We start from the raw sequence: 20,477 nt of genomic DNA on the forward strand, positions 1-20,477 counted from the left end.
CGTCTTCTGGAAAAAAAAACCGCCACATTTTACTCTCTCATATCTTCTGTAGTAAAGGGAAACTGCTCCCAACCTGCAGAGAACTGAAGTTTAAATCGCTTGCGATGCATCAAAGTGGCTCACACATTTGAAAGTGTTTGAATCTTTGTGCTTGGTGTGGTTTTATATGAAAAGTCAAAAAGCAGGAGCAGGTGCAGAAGAGGACACGTCAGAACGCACATCAATCACAGCTTCAGAACGAGAGGATATCTGAACTAGATTAGAAATAACTCACCTTGTCGGGTTGAACTGACACTTGGAGAAGCTAACCCCATGTTACTATTCAGACAATTCAGTCCTAAATTCACTGAGCTGCTGCATGCTAATTACAACCCCTAATGACCAGTCGGATAAATTGCTTGCACAGAGAGCTCTTGATCTGAAACAGGAGACAAAAGATGTATATGAACTGAAAGATTCCTGCAAAAAACACATTCTCTCTGTGTGTTTGCACTCTGACAGTGTTTTGTGGCTCTCACAGTCGTGATATCAATCCCCTATTTTAATGCATGCGACTGTTATGTGTGGCTGCAGATCTAAGCGTGCATTCAAATTGTGTGTGCCTGAGTATGTGCTGCCCTCCCTCCCGGAGAAAAAACGTGTCATTTTTCACCTTTCTCGTCTCCAATCAGTTGTCAGGCTGTGAATGAGAGGTTAGAATTTGCCGAATGCCGCTGAATCACACCACATCAGTGTCATATGTGTTTATGACACTGATAGTGGAGGCGGGAGGACTGCTGCACAACCAAGAGGAAAACAAACAGGTCTCCAAGGTGATGGAGATGATTTCTGAGACTGAAACCAATGTGCTTATTATGTGAGTGGCAGGCTTAATAGGCTGGAGGACGAGCCAAGAGCCTGATGGAGCACAGTAATCATAGCAAAATAGCAAACCTTCATTTCTGCATGCAGATATTTTATGCACTGTATCTATGGAGCTGCGATGACACAAGCAGCACAGAAAAACATTTATGCCAGGCAGAAGAGGATGCCTAATTTACATGTAAGAACCCAAAAGGAAATCAGTGGTTTGATTTGTTTGTACCTGTTGCTGGGTCAACAGTCCGCTCAATCAAGTGGTCGTCCTGGTGAACCCACTCGCCATTGCACTTGAAGTAGATCTGTGTTGCAGGGGTGGAGCGGCATGTCAGCGTCACTGGCTTGTTTTTCACGATGTATTCGTCCTGCGGCTCAATCAGGAAGTGAGGTAACAGGTCCGTGAAGGCGGCAGGAAGTGTTGCCGTGGCAGTGTGCTCCGAACCTTTAAAGGAAAAAAAAATAAATAAAAAGAATTTAAGAGACATGCCAAGAAAAAAAAAAGCTTTTAAGTTTTCAAGTTGTCAGGAAGGCGGATATTGAACCTTTTCCTGCTTCACTGTCCTGACTCTTTGACTTGTAAGTGGAAATGTATTTGACATAATGTAGGGAATCTGTGTCCTTGGTGATTCGAGACTCATACATATGCACATGAAAGAGGCATGGGAGCAAAGATGGAGACAGATGGACAGACAGAGTGAAGAAGAGAGGCAGGGCCGCATGGACGAGGGTTGGCAGCAACAGAGCTCGGCCTTGTGTGCTCTTGGCCGGGTCACAGGGGTGGTGGGAGTCCATGTTTTTACTCCAGCTCTTAATCACGGCCCTTTAACATGATGGACCGGCGGCTGTAAATCCTGCCTCAGCGACCAGGCCACTTCACGACGTGTTATACAGCTCTCCACCAGGACTCTAACTCTACCCGTATTAGGGCGAGACGGTGTGAGAGGCAGCCAGTTTAGGGATGACTGACAGATAGGCAGCCAGTTAGCTTAAATTCACTTTCTATATACAGTAGATGGCATTTTATTCCTGCATGATCTTGTGAGATAGGGGAAGACAGAGGGAAGGCGGATATGCCCAGCGCAGAGATACAAGAGCTGTCCTTCAGGGAGAAAACGCTGCATCTTAGAGCAAACTGAAAAATGTATAATACAAACTCTGAATGACACAATGGAGCCTACAGCGCACTCATCCTCCCTCTGTGAACACACTTTCTCCCTCTCTAAACATATTAGCCTTGTGGAAGAGATAGAGAGGACGTAGAAGAGAGTAGAAAAAGGGAATAACCTCTTTACACTAGCAACACTCAAGGGAGATCAGTAAATCCCAAAATAAAACCCCTTTAAAAGGAGGGTAATATTAATTTAGTACCCTGAATCCAATATGGCTGACAGACTGGGCATTAACAGCCTTTTCCACTGCTCCCCGTGCAGCAGAAGATGGCAATCCACATCTCTTTAATGAAACACTCACGCTGACCTCTCTTCCTCTCCTCCCTGCTGATGCTCGGGTCGGGGATAATATTACATTGCATCACAAACACCCATCTTTGAATAAAGACATTATCTGTCAGCCCCTCCCCCACTACCCTCCCCCACTTTATTAATGCCCCTCTTTCTTCTGCCTTTCTTCTTTTACCCCTGTGTGCTGACTTGCTAATTTATCAGGATGAGATACGGTGAAGCATGCCGCCACTGAACCCCATTAATGTTTGGTGTACATGTTTAACTCTTAATGAAAACTAAATGTTCTGTGTCCAATGAACAACATTGATCACAAGCTGACACTTTGCCTTTTTCCTCATTTTCCAAAGCACATTTTTGTTATTGCAACACATTTGCGGGGAGGGGGAAGTGATAAATACAAGGGCTCATACTCAGGACAGCTTGCCTGCTTGATGTCATTTACTCTGTATGTGCTTCCTGTCTGGTGGTGTGGAGGAAAAGGCCACAGATCATCATGAATAGTGAGTATAATTGCTCTAACCGAGAGCTAAAACTTTGCTAATAAACAGCGTGGGACCAGCAGGTCAGGGTGGTTGAAAGTGTGCTGGTCCTAATGACGGCCGTTTCTTCTAATGGGCTGGCTTCCAGCACTGTGACCATAGCCATTAGCCGGCCGAGCTGACCCTCTGTACTCCCCGCTGACTGAAGACGACAGCTCACTAAAACAGTGGGTGAGACTCACCCCACACCTGCCAGGTTAATCATCTCACACTGGCCGGATGATGTTGAAACAGAGGGGGAAACTGAAGCCGCCTGAGACGCTGACGAGTTGTAACAATGAGCTTCTGATGATGTTAACTCGTCTTTGGCTTCTCATTTGCAGAGGTCACTTTCAACTCGAACTCTCAACTTGTGATGGTGGTTCTAATTTGTGTTTATGCGTGTGCATGCTTGTGTTTGTCACGTGAGGTGGGGTGGGGGTTACACTCCCGTTTTAGTGCGTGCACTTTAGGTTAATGAGGTTAAACACGTAATTTCTTTGGAGAAGTAAATTATCGTTTTTATAGGAAGGCATTCTAGTCACGCACTGCTTTATATCAAAGCCATAATGGAGGGCTGATGCGTAGTAAATTGGCTTAGATTATTGTCACGACACAATGTACTTCAAAGTCAACGTGCACACTCTCACACACACATGCACTAGCACACAGGGAGTATCAACCACTTAACAGACTTCTTGCAGGTCAGTGCACAAATCAAATAGACATTCAGCAGCACTGTGGGCACTGCATCAGAATCCACTGAATGTGATTGGCTAAAGCCGCCATTAATCGTCGAATGCATCCGAGGACCATTGCCAGATCATTTAGTGCACACACAAACAACAAACACAAGATGCTAAATGCCTCCCTTGTTGACCATTCGGCCCAATGAGGACGGTTTAATTGATACAACATGCTGGATTTGTTGCCAGGAACAGTAACCACTATGCAACACTGCTGTAATCCTGCACAGTTGTTACACAGCACCCTAAAAAAAAGAACCCTAAATAATGACTGTGATGCTTTGACTTTTTACAAGAAATGCTTTAGGAAGTGACCTGACATTTGTCTGCAGCTGCCATTCCCTCAAGAGACTCTGCAGCTGACCTCACACGTGCACCACCCTGTGCACAAACACAACAAGGGTGCACCAGGTGTCAGTTTGCTGAGCCATGATGTCCGGCGCACATTTCTTGCTGCGCACAGACCCAAATGTCCCACGTGTCCAGCTGACCTCTTCAGCTCCCAAGACAAAGAATGAGCATGCCCGTAGGAGGAGATGCAGTCAGAAACATCTGAAATGTGCAATACTTAGATAATCCGTCATATTCCTGTAACAGCTGTAACTCTAGAAACTAATAACCCTCCTTTTAAAAAGCAAGACAGATTACATTCTTCAAAGCAAGCAGGTTTTTGTTGCCATCCTCAATATTTCACAATGATTTTTACTGTAATGTCACTTACTCATTTTCCATTTTTATATAAACACAAATCTTTGGTCTCCTTTTCAAAATCACTTTCCCCACTCCTGCTCCTCCTCTGCTCGTGTCAGAGTGCCACGCACTGTCGACTTGTGTTATTACCATTTGTAAAAGAAGCATTTATTTTTTAATTTCTCCCCTTATTATCTACTTGGAGAACAGAATTTGCTGAATGCACCACAGCATGAGGATGTCAGCGGGGAGAAAAGCCATCGCTGCAGAGAAAATAACCCTCTTTTGTGTTTCTCCCTCATGGCACCAACACATCATGTGCCCTTTGGAGCCAATTACATTTTTTTCTTCCTCCTCTTCTTTTTTTTTTACAACGTCATGTCCCCAAAGGAAAAGCATCATTGAGCAATCACTAGGCATAATTTACATCAGAGTGATGAACAGCAGCTATAACAAGTGTTTTATGACACCATCAGCCCCTTACAATGTCCTCTGAAATTAATTCAATTAAAATTACTATCCGGAATATGAAACCATTTCATGTTTAGCTGCCATTAACAACAAAGCCCAGATCAGATTTGTCACAACCAGTTTGTTGGTTGACGTTTTTCATCTGAGCACTTTGCTTTGCTCAAGTGGCTTTCTGAACGCTTTAATACCACTGAGTATCTTTATTTGGTAATCACTCTGAACATAATGAATGTGCATTAGAGCTCATGTAAAGAAACAAATACTTTCACTAAGCTAACAACATTACAGTAAGGAGTGATCAAACATGGGGGAAAGGCACGAATGTAATGTGTAGATGAAAAAATGGCTCCATGTTCCATCATATATAAACTACAGCACAGCTGACTGATGTGTGTTTGTCCCCAGATGACAAATATTTACTCCTCCACATGTCTGAGATTGAGAAAACATTTTTCAGCTTCAACCACACACTCTCCCTCTGTAAGGCACACATCAAACACCTCTGCATACTGTAAACACACATTTTTTAAACTAAAACATATGTAAGGTTTTGATAAGGGATGTGAATCTTTCAGTATCTCATGATTCAATTCACTTCCGATTCTGGGGGATTCACAACGAATCCTTTTTTCTTACAGAGGTGATAATTAGCTACAGCATCTGCTCCAGTCTGTTGTTGAATACGGGCTGTATATTAGTATTTTACATTACAAAGTCTTATAAAATGTGCTCAAAATGATTTTTTAAAATAATATTTACAGTGTTTTAACCGCTATTTACTATCTACAATAATTAGAAAAACATGGTTATTTGTGCTTACATTGCAAAAAATTTTAATATGAAAATAAATGTGTGAGCTTAGGCAGGAAACATTTATCAGAAACTCGTCAGAAAAAAAAAAAAAAAACAAGTTCATAAATACTTAGTAAATGATGAGGTGGGAGAGCAGGTGTTATATTTTAATGCGTGACCATGTTAACTGATGATGTTTAAGCAGTCACATCATTGTTAAAACACTGAGCATTTTCTGTTACACACAAGACATGATCAAAAGAGATGAATTTAATGAAAAACTAATAAATGGGCTCCTTAAGTTTTCGTTATTAACCCATACATTTTTGTCGTATAGTCAACAGTTAGCATGGCCACTTGTTTAACTGTAACACCAGCCTTTTATGTGAACCTGATAGAACCTGTTATTTTTATTGTCCATGCTGGTGAGCACTTGTTGGCTGATAATCTACTTTATTATTACTCTGGGTGAATGTGCATTTCTAAAGTAGGGTACTTTAGTTAAGCACAGTAAGCAGATACATTGGGTCAGGCTTCCTCTTACCTGGAAAACAGTGAGTTTTAAAACTTTCTTTTGGGAAAACAGTGACTCAAGGCTCCATAGACAGTGCAGGCAGCACAAAAGTATGTCAGACATGGCATTGTAAACTTTACTAACAGTAAGAGCTAGTGCTGCTAATGCTAACAGCTCAGCTAACAACCACACGTCCTACAGTGTCTATGTCTGAGACAGCACATGGAGGAAAATACTTGCAAAGCCCACCCTAAGAGGGGATAAAAAGGAAAGGTTTCTGGGGGCACATGGAGGTCAGCGAAATCATGGTCCATCATAAAGTTAAGCTGTGATAACCATTTTTTTCCCTGAATAATAACACTTGTCAAAGCAATAAATATACTTTTTTAATGTATTTATGCAGTATACTAGCCTTTTTAAAAATGTAAACCAAAAATGTGGACATTAAACATTACCATTTGGAAAGTTAGGTCAGACTTGATAGCTAGGCCATGATGTGCACAAATGCCAGGGTGCAAGAAAATAAGAAACTAGACAACTGCATGGAAAAAATTATTGCAAGAAAAAGGCAAAAAAGGGAAGAAAAAGTGGCAAAAATGGTTTAAACAGTGGAAACAATGGTTTAAGTGGTAAAAATGGGCAGAAATGTGGTGAAATGGGATTAAAGTGTCCAAAAATTGGGTTATAAGTGGCAAAAATTGGTTTAAAGTAGGGCTAGCAATTAACTGAAATTTAGATTAAATTGCAATTTGTTGATGATTTTATGCTCAACACATAATGCAAACACACAAGTGTCACTTTGCAAAAAACCTACTCGTTTTGTTTTTGTATTTTTTCTCTCTTTAAATTGGGGCCAATATAATCACTGCCTTCAAAACATCAACTCATATTGTATTTGCAGTAAGTCAAAATAATCACAAAAAGATATTTTTTCAAAATTGTTCAGCCTTAGTTTTATTTACAAATATTTTGTCCATTGTGAGACAGAATGACTTATTGCTTGAGAAAAACATAAGATGATTATTGTTGGCCAGGACACTAGCACCAATGCTACTGATCCAACACACATTCATTGATATGACCAATAAATCAAAACTGGGGAGGGTCCATTCACTGGGTTTATTAGGGGCCCAGTCAAATCTGAGGGCAGGCCTGGCTGCAGGTCTGTGGTTGAAAATAAACTCACAAAGTACATTTAAAAATATGGATTCTTGGAAATTTTAAATTGAATCAGAATCACAGGTTGTTTTCCTCCAAAAAAGGTGTTGTTAACACACAGCTTTACCCTTTAATAAATAATAGATGCCATATTAAGCGTGCAAACAAAAACGCATGCTTTACAAAAATCTCATTCACCATGTAATTCAGATACCAAACAACATCCCTGTCCATTACACATAGACTTAAAAGCATCAATCATGGCTACTGGAAATACACTCTTCCAGAAATGGCTTGAATGTTTTAAATAAACATGTAGGGGAGATGGCACCCATAGCAACACAAACTTAATCACATCTCGATTGCATCAATGTCAGAGGATGCAGAGAAAAAAAATGAGGGAATGAAGGACAGAAGGAGAGGAGGGGACTGGGAGGATGGGATGAATAAGTAAATCAGTCGCACACATGCCACATGTGACAATCTTCTCCCATTTAAATGAATAGAAAATTGGCTGCTAAGCATGTACGTTGATGCAGCGCTGTACATCTGTGTGCATACATTAATTCAGGATACTAATACCACGCTGCCTACACTGTTCCCTGATGAGAACATTTCCATGATAGATGTGCTCCTGAAGCTCAGGTCACGCCGTCAACTTTGAGAATTGCCTTCAAAAGCTGGCGACATAAATCATTTTCACTGAAATAGGCAGCACTTTGAAAGATTAAATGCTGCTTTTTGGAGTTGTGTCATTAAACATTTTGTCAACAAAGGACAAAAAGATGAAGCTGTTACTTGTGTAAATAGGATGCCGAGAAACCCCATTACCGAGCCTTACACCTTTGAACAGGAGCTAAAACGTCTGCAGATTGTCGACTCTTATTTATTAATTTCTCCTGCCATCTATTTGAAGACACTCCTCAGCAGGGGGGGCAGGAAAGCGACTGTGCCGTCTACCGATGCCACCAGAGCTGACACCTTCTCTTTGCTCACCTTTCAAGGCAATGCCGTCCTGAAAGGCACATTTGCCTTGCAACCAATGAGACCATTTTAAGTCTTGTCAGCGTCAAAGAGGTGACATTTTGAGATCTGTGCATAGGTGACAGAGGCTGCATGTGCGTTTGTGCAAATGTGTGTGAATGAATTGCTAAGAGTGATGTTTAACCAGATCAGCAGCTGAAAGCTTGAATTTGTTTGGTGTGGGCACCAACACAAAACACATCTATGTTTCTGACTTAAGCTGTTACATGGTCAGACCTATGATTCAAAGAGCCACAGTCCTAATCTTAGAGGAACCATTAATGCTGTGAGGACTCAAGAGTCTCCAGATTGGACCAAACATTCATATTCATCCCTCATGTGCCACAGCTGATGCTTTGTCCCATTTCACTCCCAGCTGTTTCCACAGACAACCCAGTTTCACGGCTGAATCAGCCTCTACGAAAGTCAAAAACAGATTTCTAAAGCAGAGCTTTAATCACTGGCTGTGACTCCAAAATAAACCCTGTGTATCTGACTGCATAATTCAGTGCCTGCACTAACTTTGGCATTTAACTCAAGTCGACTATATGCTGTCCTCTCTCAGATTTAAGGGCAATCCAAATTAAAATAAACTTTTGATCACGGCCTCGTATTAAATAGCTTCTCCTCAAGAGATGAGGAGCTTAAGTTAAACTGAAAATACATAATTCAAACAGAGCGTGGCAAAGATCATTTTGCATTATTACTTCAAAATGTGCTCCTCTTTGAGCTCTGCTTTGTAAGCCTACTTTGGCTCTTTAATGTTTGTTTGAAGTTATTTCAAGATACAAAATATTCAGCTAACAACAAAATATTAGAAATGTCTCTACCAATGTTTTAAAAATAAATTCATCTCGGAGGCTACAGATGTTTGGATGAATTCACAGTAAAGCAAGAGACATTAAAAAGATGTAATTATGTTTAAATGCTTGCTGAAGCAAAAGTCAAGATTTACATTTCTCAGCTTCACCTTTTAGCTTCTCACTGCATGGTGCTCCTTAGAAAGAGTCGCAGAGATTTAAACACATTCTCACTTAATAACATACAATCCCCAAAGGAGCTGAAGACATCCTGGGCTGTCAGGAGGGCAGACATCTTTGCCATCCCCGGCACGCACACGCCCATGGATTTGTGTCCCCCCACGCTTAGCCGGAAACGAGGTAATCCACAAGAAAGTTGATTACAGACCTCAGCGCAGGCACGGGAAGAAACACAAACGCAGACAAGAGAGGCAAAGGAGGCATTTTTTAAATCTTTGAAACGGATGTTAGGAAATAAAGAGAGGAAGGAGGAAGGAGAAGACGAGAGACAATTTAGATTACCAAGTTAATCCTTTAATTACCGGATATGCCTGCAGCTAAAACGAGAGGTTTCACACACGCTGCATTTTACAACTGTGGAGTAACTCCAGCTGCAGAAAGTGAAGCAGACTGACATAATGATTAAGAGACGTAAACCTTACAATAATGGAATGTCACTATCGCTGGTAATCTATATTGTTTATGATGCGGGAGAAACAGAACAAAACACCATAAATTGCAATTCAGAGCAGAAATGAAACTCATATCTCATTTCTTATACTGCAAATGCTGTTCATTTAAGAGATTTACAATTAGATATTCTCTGTCAGACGGCAGTGCAGTGCTCAACATGCCAAACAGAAAATACTCTTCATCTTAGGTAGCGTCCAAAAATTAGCTCAGTTTGGCAAACCAGCAAAGGGAGGGTATTTATCGTCTGATGCTGGCACGAACTTCACAAAGTTACTCCAAAGGCTTTTGACACAACATTGTAAACACGAAACCTTTCCGTGGAGCTCCCCTCAACCTGCCAAATCCATTCCTCTTGCTCTTCCTTCTCCCTCCTCATTATTGAAGATCCAGATAGAAAGAAATTGGGGAAGACTCGGGCGATCTAATTAGTGTGACAGAGCGTGGAGGTACCTCAGCATCAGACGGAGAATTAAGACACAACACGAAGATATGATCCATAACAAGACTGAGATAAAGCATCACCTGTTCCACTCTAATTACTATTACAAAACGCCAGCACCAACTTTCTAATTTAACAAGCCACCAGCACTCACAGCAGCCGTGACACACTCTGCTGCTGGCTCGCTAACAGTTCAGTGTACTGATAAGGGAAACATACTCTCACTGAGCATTCCACCACACAGATACATTCAACTTCTTTGGTTAACAACATTTAAGCCCTGTTTAGTGATAAATCACATGTTTGGGGACACAGAAAATAGTTTAATGTTATCCCTGTTATCTTCTTCAGTTCACGGGAATAAACAAGTCTTGTTAGCTTCAAACTGATCTGCATATTGAGGTTTGATCAGTTTTGTTGAGCAGGAAAGTTACAATCTAACAGATTCACATATAGACACAATGTTATTTATTGGTAGGCATAAGTTGTGTGAGGGGGTGCTCCAGGGCTTCAGCTTTGGTAAAAAGTAGTTTTTCTGCTGAGGGGTTTGATGTAAAATTGCAAAGAGAAATAGATGATAGAGAAGGAAAATGAACCTTACTGGTCACAACATGAAAATCTCATTCTTGTAGCTGAATTGACCTTTCAAATAACTCAACACACCTACACATACTGCAGAGTAAAGAGTACTCTTAACATTGTTCCAAATTTCAACTTTTTCTGCAATTTCATAAACAAATGTATTTCTTGAACCACACAAATTGCCGTTTTTGTTTTTCAAGTGCCAGTTTTAAAATGTTGAATTCCTCTAACTTTGTTATACAACTTAAAAAATGTAAAAAAAAAAACCCAACATATTTTTGGCGGTAAAAGTGGAGATTATTAATCATCAATACGTTGATTTCAAAAGAATTAGGACACTTTGACAACATTTTCATATTAAAAATGATGTTGTCTCTAAATGACTGCATGTTAATCAAGCACATACCGTTATTCAGGCAGGAGTCAAGCACTGCCATAACTGAGATCAGCTCATCTCATGCAAGCACCAGAAGATGGCCAGCAGACTTACTCTAAGCATGTTATTGGCTAAATGTGCTCATGCTGCCTTATGTAAACAGCCCTTGCCTGTCTATTCTCTGTCACTCTCTGCAAGCTGTTCTTGCAACCCTCCTCCACCCCAGCTCCTCCTCTATTCTGCAACTGACTTAATCAATGTCATTCTGTTATTGATGCCTGCTCTGCTCTTGGTTTTGCTGCTTCTTTCTGCCTTAAAGGTCACATATTTTGCAAAATACACTTCCTCTGGCTTTTCTAGCTAAAATATGTGCCCCTGGCCTGTCCACAATCCCCCCCAAGAATCAGAAAAATCCATTCTTCCCCTTCACAGGCATATTTTGGGGACCTCTGAGACCAATAAAGACTTGTCATAAAGGGATAAAATATGTGACCATTAAGCCTGTTTCAGCTGGCTACATGTTTTGCTGCACATGTTTGCCATGCATATCCGCTCCAGCTCCTGACGGTAGCACGAGTGTTGGCTGCATATCCCTGCTGTCAAAGCTCAGTCATTCTTAACAAGTTTTACCTTAATAATACCCCCACAAGTGACTTTATTCAGTCTATAGTAAAGGTGTGTTAGGAAGCATTCAAAATAAAAGCATTCTGTACAAATAATAGGAGTTTCTCCAAAGAACTGTTAAACAAGGCTTTTACTTTGAAAAGCACAAACCAGAAGGGCACTCATACTGTGTTTATCTTTCCTGTGACATATTGTATTGCTGTGGAAACAGAAAGCTTCTCTAATAGAAGTTTCTTGACTGAAAAGCAGTAGAGTCAGAGGCCACAATAACCACCAGCCATCTTGGTTAGCATGCTAATATGTGCTAACAAGCAATAATTCCAAAGAATATTAAGTGAGTTTAACTTTTTAAGTTTTTCCAAGTAAAAACTTTGCACAGAAAAAAAAAAATATGAAGGATAAAGTCTCAGGACAACTAAATATCTGCCAAAAAGATGCAAAAGTAGATCCTTGTAGTGGACCACCAACTAGCATGCATCCCCATTCTTTGAACCATGCCCCAAGCACTGCTACAAATTGTTTTTCCCCACCTAATGAGCCATGAAAACACAAGTATGCAAAGGCGTTGCATCTTTCATTGTCTCCATCTTCCATGTTCCAGAGATGAACAACAAATTACAACTCATGCCCCTGTAGCCCATGAATATGATGAAAATAATGAATGCTGCAACCGTACGAAATGCAGACATGTGGCAGAAACATTATCAAAAGACAAACAAGTCTACCACCAGGGTACATGTGAACACAAACTCGGATGCAGTTTCCAAGCCTGAAAGAGAAATATAACTTGGAATTATGTAGATAAGCATGAACCTGTGTGGAAATAAAAGGCAGAGATGGTTATCAGATATGGCTTTCCTCCCAAAACAAACCCCAGCACATCAGAACTCTGCGTGTGTGTTCGGGGTATCAGTCTGACGCAGAAGCAGCGAGCAGAGTGGGAAACTCATTTCAACCTGAACAGCTTTCTGATTATTCTTTTTTTCTCAGCTCCTTCCAGTCCTCCTGACAACACAACCACAAGCAAACAGGCATGTGTGATTTAGCAAAGCATGAATACAAATCGGTTTCGGAATAAGTGCTTCTTTCATTACTGAAACACACCTCCTCTTCTGTTTCAGCTTAATCTTCCCACAGAAATTAATTTGACTTTTTTTTAGCCAGTTCAAGAAAGTTAAATTGCATTTAAAAAGCTAACTTGACCAAAAAAAAACCACACTGATTCGGATGATGTCCTGTCAAAATCTCAGTGACGGCAGCTGTCAAGCTAAGCCTCCTCACTTGAGAGTGACTCATGTCCGTTGGCGTTTTTCTGTGCATTGGTAATTGCTCCTGTAATATGTACATGACTCCTCACCCAACCATGTATATTAAGAGATTGCAAAGTACCACCATGCACATTAGCCTGATTTTTACTGAGTGTTAGGTCACTGCTGACGCAAATGAAATAAAGAGCACTTGAGGTTAAAAAAAAAGGTACAGGAAGATGACCAGACGCTCTCCAGGAGATTGAAATAAAACAATCACTTTGGGAAATGGTGCACAAGTTGCTGCTTCTTTTTCTCCCAGACACTCTAATTTCTTTTTCTTTAACAATACCGGAGCTGGCATAGGAGAGCAAAGAGAAAGATACAGTGCTGCACTTGAGCACACAGCTTGTTCTGCCTTAACCCTGCAGATCAGACCTAATGTTACAGGCTTTAAGCTACTTCAGGCTGTGACTGCTGATGCCTACACAATCCCCACACCTGCAAAAACCAACTTCCTACACTCCATAAGGAGTAAATAAATGTGTAATTTAACTTTGTGACTTTTCTTGTTAGGAGATAATTTAATGTTTCAGCAATGATTAGCATGTCAGTGAGTTTAAAGCAGAAAATATGGAGTGAAATTGAGGACAATGAGGAATTACGATCAGCAGGAGAACCAATTAAAATTTAGTCACAGATATATTGTTTATTTCCCAGTGGTGCAAATAAAAACTGTAAAAGGCTAGAGAGCTATAATTTGTTATTGTTGTAACACTGAGAAAGACCAAAACCACTTAAGAGTCTTCCTCTGAATATTTTTAGGCTACCCTTTCCTCTTTGGCTTGGATATTTGTACCTGCAAAATTTATGATTAGAGCTCACAGTTTTAAAGGGTTATTCTTTATAATCATTGATTAAGATTCTTAAAAAGCTTTGCATGGTAGAGCTATGTCTAAATTACTTAATAATGTATATTTATCTTCTTTTGTAGCTTACATTTGAAACTCACATAGATTTTCTGTAAATATTTGACATTTATGACATTATTTATGACACTGTTTATGCAGTTGTAACTAAACAATCAGATTTTGTGATATTTTGAAATCTACATAGTGCATTGGTAATGCCTGTCTGCTGTAACTGATGTTTTTATTGATCTTAAGGCAGGTGGCCTGTGTGGTGCAAGCTCACTATAGAGCTCAACAATTACCACCCCCTTTTTCCATGATTGTTAATTTCAGCAGTAGCAGCTAACAGCCGGCATTCATGGGTTATGGTGGGCACAACCAATCAAAGAAGTCACTGTGACACACGATGATTGTTGTAGTGTAGATCTTTTTCCCAAGATTGACCATATACCATGTTTTTCTTAAAATGAGGCAAATTTGGGTCTTCTACAGAACTGTTTCCACATATTATTGATTATCAAGTCTGCCTCCTGCGCTGTTGGCTGGTTGGTTGAGCAGATGGCTGATGCTTGGATAAATTTAATTCCAGTCTCAGTTTGGTTCTGACCTGTTGCTTTCTGTTCTACAAGTCTAAAAGAAGCCTCTTCATCTCCATCATGTTGGCTTTCTTCGCATGCTTGACCCTTTGGTCCTTCAGTAGCTGTCTGGTCTGGTTTCTTTTTTACACGTCAATAGGGCTGCAACGGTATTTGTATTTCTCCCGAAATGTCACAGTTCGGGGGTCACAGTTTGGTGCAAAGTCCCATGATGAATAGGGCCTAAATTCTTTCTGCAGTCTACAGTCTGAATAGAGGAAAACACAGATCACAGAGGGCAGTATTACCTACCAGTGGGATTGGCAATAATGCTTTTAAGTGTTAGCTAACTGCTCTTAAACAATCAACGAAGAAGAGGAGGAAGCAGGCAAAATAAAACATACAAAGAAGAAAAAGGAAGCTATGGGTATGGCTAATTCCTCCTCTTGCTAACTTCTCTGTGCTGTTAGATTTCAAAGCAGAGAAGGTGGAGGAATTTAATGATGCTCATACATTTCAAAGGCCATATGTGGATATACAGAAGTAGAGAATAGTGACTACTAGTGTGTATTTAGGCACTCTGCTTAGATTCCGTTACAATGTCCCATCCTGTCTTTACATGAGCTATCCTTCACTTCCACTTCCTTCCACTGATAAATACAAGTCATGATTTTGCACAAGTAATACACACTGTAGCAAGCCAATAACATCTATGTGAAGTTGTCATGGCACACCACAGAAATTATAAATATGGTACCTTAAAAAGGCTCTAAAACACATGAATTATATTTTTATTATTATGACCCAGACTTCAGGAATAAGTGTTCCACAGGTCCCTATACAATTAATTCACCAAAAGTTATCTGTAGTTTCAAAAAAAAAAAAAACACCCATTAAATTTCGTGTTGCAGCTGAAAACAGAAGTCTCATCAGTTGTTGTGTGCTCCTCCAATCAGAGATGTTACTGCTATGCTCTAGGATCGTGAATAAAGCAGTTTCATTTTCTAACCTGCATATAAACCATGTTTTCCTTAGAACAAAGTTCATAACATACACCTGTGTCTCTGTCTGTGTTTGAAACTCAGTTAGCTTGTTATAAGAAGACCTTGGATGCTTTAATATTCTGGCCAATAATCAAATCAGCAAAAGCAGTATGGACTATATGAGGTTGTGGCTGATGGAGAGGGTAAAAAGAAACCAAGGAGTGAGTGGCTGTGTCGTATCCCTCCCCCCTTCCAGGTCTGTCCATGACGCGCTAAAGGGATTTCTCAAAATTCCAGAGTAGATGCACTTGAGCTGAAACTCGGGGGTTTAGTTATACTTTGAATCATAGATAGTGCTCTTACAGAGGATTGTATAACCAGTGTTTTACATACATTTTCAGAATCTTTCTGGCAACAATTGAGGTCCTTAACACAGCAGATTAATCATGGGTTCATCTTGTTTTGTCTTTTGATCCATTCCCATCAGAAACACAAAGACAAACTGCTGCTATGTGGTTATTAACATCTTGTGGTGGCTGTTCCTTGCTGACTGTGACAGCAGCAGAGATAGCTGGATTAAAATGTAAGGCAGCTGCAGACCAAGGTACCTTAATCAGATGATCTTCATTTTATTCAAAATTACTGAGACAATGTTTAACTTAATGTGTTATATATAGATATCATGACAAAAGAAAATTAACTTCACTGTCTACTGAAGAGTGTCTACTTCAATGTTTAATGTTGTGTGTTACATTATTTTCACTAGTTAACTAAATTATTTGAGTTACAGTCAGTCTTTACAGCTTAGTAGCGCTGCAAAATACATTTTTGATAAATGTTATTTACACATTTTTAGTTATTTTTTCCATACCTGTATATACCTGGAATATACTAACACACGCAGCTCTCACTCATGCTCACTAGTCTGAAGAATGCCATATACAAGATTATTTCATGCAACACCTGGAGATTAAGATGAAAATGTGATCCAAAAGTAACTCAGAGAAGACAAAATAATTACACTGTTCTTGATTCACTTCAAAAGAACATCTGAGCAGTTTGTGAATCTGTGTAAAGTGTTCGCTCTCATCCAGGAGGACTCTTCATGAAGTCAAAGCTTGTGTGCTAAGTACCTCCTGTTCTTTACCAAAGTTTGGCATGGCTGTTGGAGCAGCTGAGAACTTTGCAGTTTCTTCATGATGTCCTTTCTATTACTGTCAAAAACAGGGCCACATAAAAAGTGATGTTCAGGAAGAAAATTTATAATTAATATAATTAACAATTGAATAATTATTACCTTAAGTTAAACTGACTAGAGCACTGAAATATTGCAGAATTAAAAGCATACAAAAATAACTTGGAAATAAAATTAAATGAAAGCTTTAGTCACAAAGGATGAGTGGACTGCCTTCATTGGGCAGAAAGGACAGTGGATCTAGTATTAAACCGGGGGATGAAAGTGAGGAATAACATGCAGAAAAGGGGCTGAGCGTCGGGGTCAATCCCAGGCCTTATGCACTGCCTCTGCACATCAGGCGGGTGTAAGCCAACCAGTGCCTCTCAAAGCAGACTTGCTCAGTAAAATCCTTCCTTACTTTGTGTCTCCCACAGGGAACCAGCCTCTGTGTGTGTCCAAATAAGATAAGCAGCACACAGGGATCCTCCTCCTGGGCTGTTACAGCAGCTGATGATCTTCTGACAGATGATGTGATGAGTTGGGACAGCGCCGCTACGCTGCTAATAATGCCTCACCGCAAATAAGGGCTGAAGACATGCACCGTCTGATAACAAGGGAGCTGCTCTCAATGTGCAGGAGGTGCTGGGAATTTTAATCTTCATCTTATTTTCTACCCCATTTTATATTTCATCATTCTAAGAGTCCACCTTCCAAACATATACAAACTAATCTGGGAGTAGTGGATAAGTCAGGCTTACCAACAAGTATGATTTCTATCTGTGTTTGCCTCTTGTTTTTCCTTCTGACGATGCTGCAAGCTTATTTTTCCCACTTCTGAAGTAAACCTCGTTGACATTTAAAAATTCACAATGCTGAACTTATAGGCTGTTTTTCAACACACTGAAATTGAAAATCATTTACTATGCGGCACTAAAATGGCAGGATTTAATAAGTTTCCAAAAGTCTGATAGAAATACACAAGCTACAAATACACACATCACAAAGACTCTGTCTCCAGCACTGTCGCCTCACAGAAAGAAGACTGCAGGTTAAACTTTTCACCATGTCGCTGGCTCCTACACTAGTTTGTCCCCAAGCACAGTGGCTGCCCACTCCTTTTAATACAAAAGATAGGCTAAATGAAGGAGACAAACCCTGTGTGGATCAATAATAATAACTTAAACAGTCTGAACTGCACAACTGTGCTGCCAATGGCTGTTAAGAATCACTTAGCACGCCATGAATCTTCACCTTTTGTCACATTTTATCTTGTGAATGTTCAATTGCAACATTTTTTCTTCTTCAAACTGCAAATACAAACCTCATTATTCAGTAAAAGTAGGATGATATAACAAAGACTGAAATGAATTGCCACTTAATTGAGAAGCCAAGTGAACTCAAATATATTGGCCAGAGCAGACGCTTTGACTTTCTTTGGTCTTTAACAATGACCTCATGTCAGACAAACTCTTGTCTTTATGACTGCATTCAAGTTCATAAGTCACTGAGGAGGCGCATCTGGAGTGTCGATCATGGCTACAACAGAAAAACTGTGTGTGATATTAGCGGTGCAGGTCTAGAAAAGAAACACCTTAGGCAAAAATAGCACAGTCCTCTTTCTTGTTGCCATGTTTTAAACCAGCAAGTGCAATCAGATAGATGTTAGGAAACATCACTGATGTCAGGTCAGGCTGTCTAACTAGACCAAATATGCAAGAAAAGTTTTGCCATACTTATCTTTTTGAATACATTGTGGGATGTCCTGGAAGCATTGTTGGTTATGTCACACCAGATGGGTGTTTGTCATTTTCAACATTCATATTTGAGGTTGATGTTTTGAAATAGGCAGCAACGTCACAATTTGGTAAATGTTTTGCTAAATTCTTGTAGTTTTACCCAGCCTCAAGGAACTGTATTTGTCTAATGCCAAGTCAGAAATATCCCATTATACTTACATTGACAAAAATAAAAAATAAAGTTTGAATTGCTAGAAAAAAAAAAAAAAAAAAAAAAATCCAAATGAGTTGTCAATATCTGAAGTGGTTGGTTTATCTTATTTCTAAATATTCAAGTAACTTTTTTGCTTGGGCCATTTGCAATTTTTTTTAACTTTATTTATGGTTGTTTTAACATACACAAAACATATGTCAAAATGAAGATCATGACATAAGTTCCCCCCACCCCCCCCCCCCACCCCACCCCACAGGAGGCAAATAACAGGAGTAAGTAAATTAAAAATCAAAAATTAAATAGACAGAAAAAAGAAAGAAAATAATAATATATTGCAAATAATTAATGGAACAAGAAAAAAGAAAAACAGAATGAAAAATAATAAAATTAAACAAGAAAAAATGAAATAAAATAAAAATAAACTGATGCTCAGAATTGTACTATCTGTTCAGTATTACCAGATAATAAATGATAAACCATGTTTCACAATTTCCCACAGCTGAAATCTCATACATACAGTGACCAAGTAACAGGAGAGTGTAACATCTCAAAGCAGTGTTAAAGTTTTGACATGTGTTATAAATAGGGACCAAGTCTTGTTGTATTTCTCTGCAGATCCACGTACAGAATACCTGATTTTCTCCAAGTTCAGGAACGTCATGACCTCATGAATCTACTGAGTAAAAGTAGGAGGGGTTTTACCCTTCCAATTAAGCAAAATGAGACGGCGGGCAATCAGAGACGCAAAAGCTATAGCATTTTTATAGGAAGTGTGGAGCTTTATACCTTCTTCTGTTATTCCAAAAATCACCATCAGAGGGTTGGGATTAATAGTCTCATTCCCTATTGCTGAAAGAGAACTAACCAGGATCCAGAAATTGGATAGAGATTGACAAGATCAAAACATGTGACAAAGGGAAACTGGGGAGTACTGACACCAGGGGCACACTGGGTCAACACTGGGATATATCTTTGCCAATTTATCATTGGAGTAATGAAGATGGTGCACCACTTTAAATTGGATGACTCCATGACGAACACAGAAGGATGAAGTCTGTATTTTAGAAATAATGTTTTCCCAAGTTTCAGCCAGAATGGGTTCTCCAATATCAGCCTCCCAGGCAATTTTAGATTTTTCCCATTTATGGAAAAGCTCTTTTTGGATCAAGTTGTATAGTTTAGAGATTAAACCTCTCTTGGATGGGTCAATGTTGAGTACTAAATATATCTTCTGGGGGGTAGTTAGGATAACCTAAAAAATACTTGGAGGCAAAGCTGCGCACCTGAAGATATCTAAACTAGTGAGAGTTTGGCAGATGGTAAACCTGGCAAAGTGAAATAAATGGGCCATTTGCAATTTTTAAAACGTATTACAAGCAATACACATCTGACTGTGTGTCTTTGCTTTTTATAAATTAAAATACAGTTGAATCTAATAAAATATAATGTTAAGTCAAATTTATTTTTTTTCCTGTGATTTAATTCAAGAAGTGAAACTTCCAAGTATTCAAGATTCATCTCATTTAAAGTGAAACATTCAAAGACTTTTTTGTTAATCTTGATGATTAAAGCGTACAGCGCACAAAAATCAAAAATCCACTATCTCAAAATATTAGAATATCACAAACCATCAGTCCAAAAAGGATTTATAATACATAAGTGTGCACTCAGTAATTGGTTTGAGCTCCTTTTGCACTAATTACTGCATCTTTGGGACGTGGCATGGAGCCCAACAGTTCATGGCACTGCTGAGGCGTTATGAGGACCAGGTTGCTCTGATAGCAGCCTTCAGCTTATCTGTATTGTTGAGTCTGTTGTTGAGTGTTGGTGTCTCTCATCTTCCTTTTTACATTTCCTCAGAGACTATCTATGGGGTTCAGGTTAGAC

The 20,477-nt window shown here is 39.6% G+C and overlaps 1 protein-coding gene across 5 annotated transcripts in view; it reads right to left on the reverse strand.

Annotated features, from left to right (window-relative positions):
• Positions 1-20,477, reverse strand: part of unc5a (unc-5 netrin receptor A) — a 204,121-nt gene that overhangs the window by 86,376 nt on the left and 97,268 nt on the right. For all 5 annotated transcript variants that reach the window (XM_041797637.1, XM_041797636.1, XM_041797634.1 and 2 more), the window contains exon 2: positions 1,085-1,300. In XM_041797637.1, coding sequence (XP_041653571.1) covers positions 1,085-1,300 — 216 coding nt within the window. The remainder of the gene's footprint in view (positions 1-1,084; positions 1,301-20,477) is intronic.

Source organism: Cheilinus undulatus, linkage group 10 (assembly GCF_018320785.1).
Source record: "Cheilinus undulatus linkage group 10, ASM1832078v1, whole genome shotgun sequence".
In the NCBI taxonomy this organism is placed as follows: domain Eukaryota; kingdom Metazoa; phylum Chordata; class Actinopteri; order Labriformes; family Labridae; genus Cheilinus; species Cheilinus undulatus.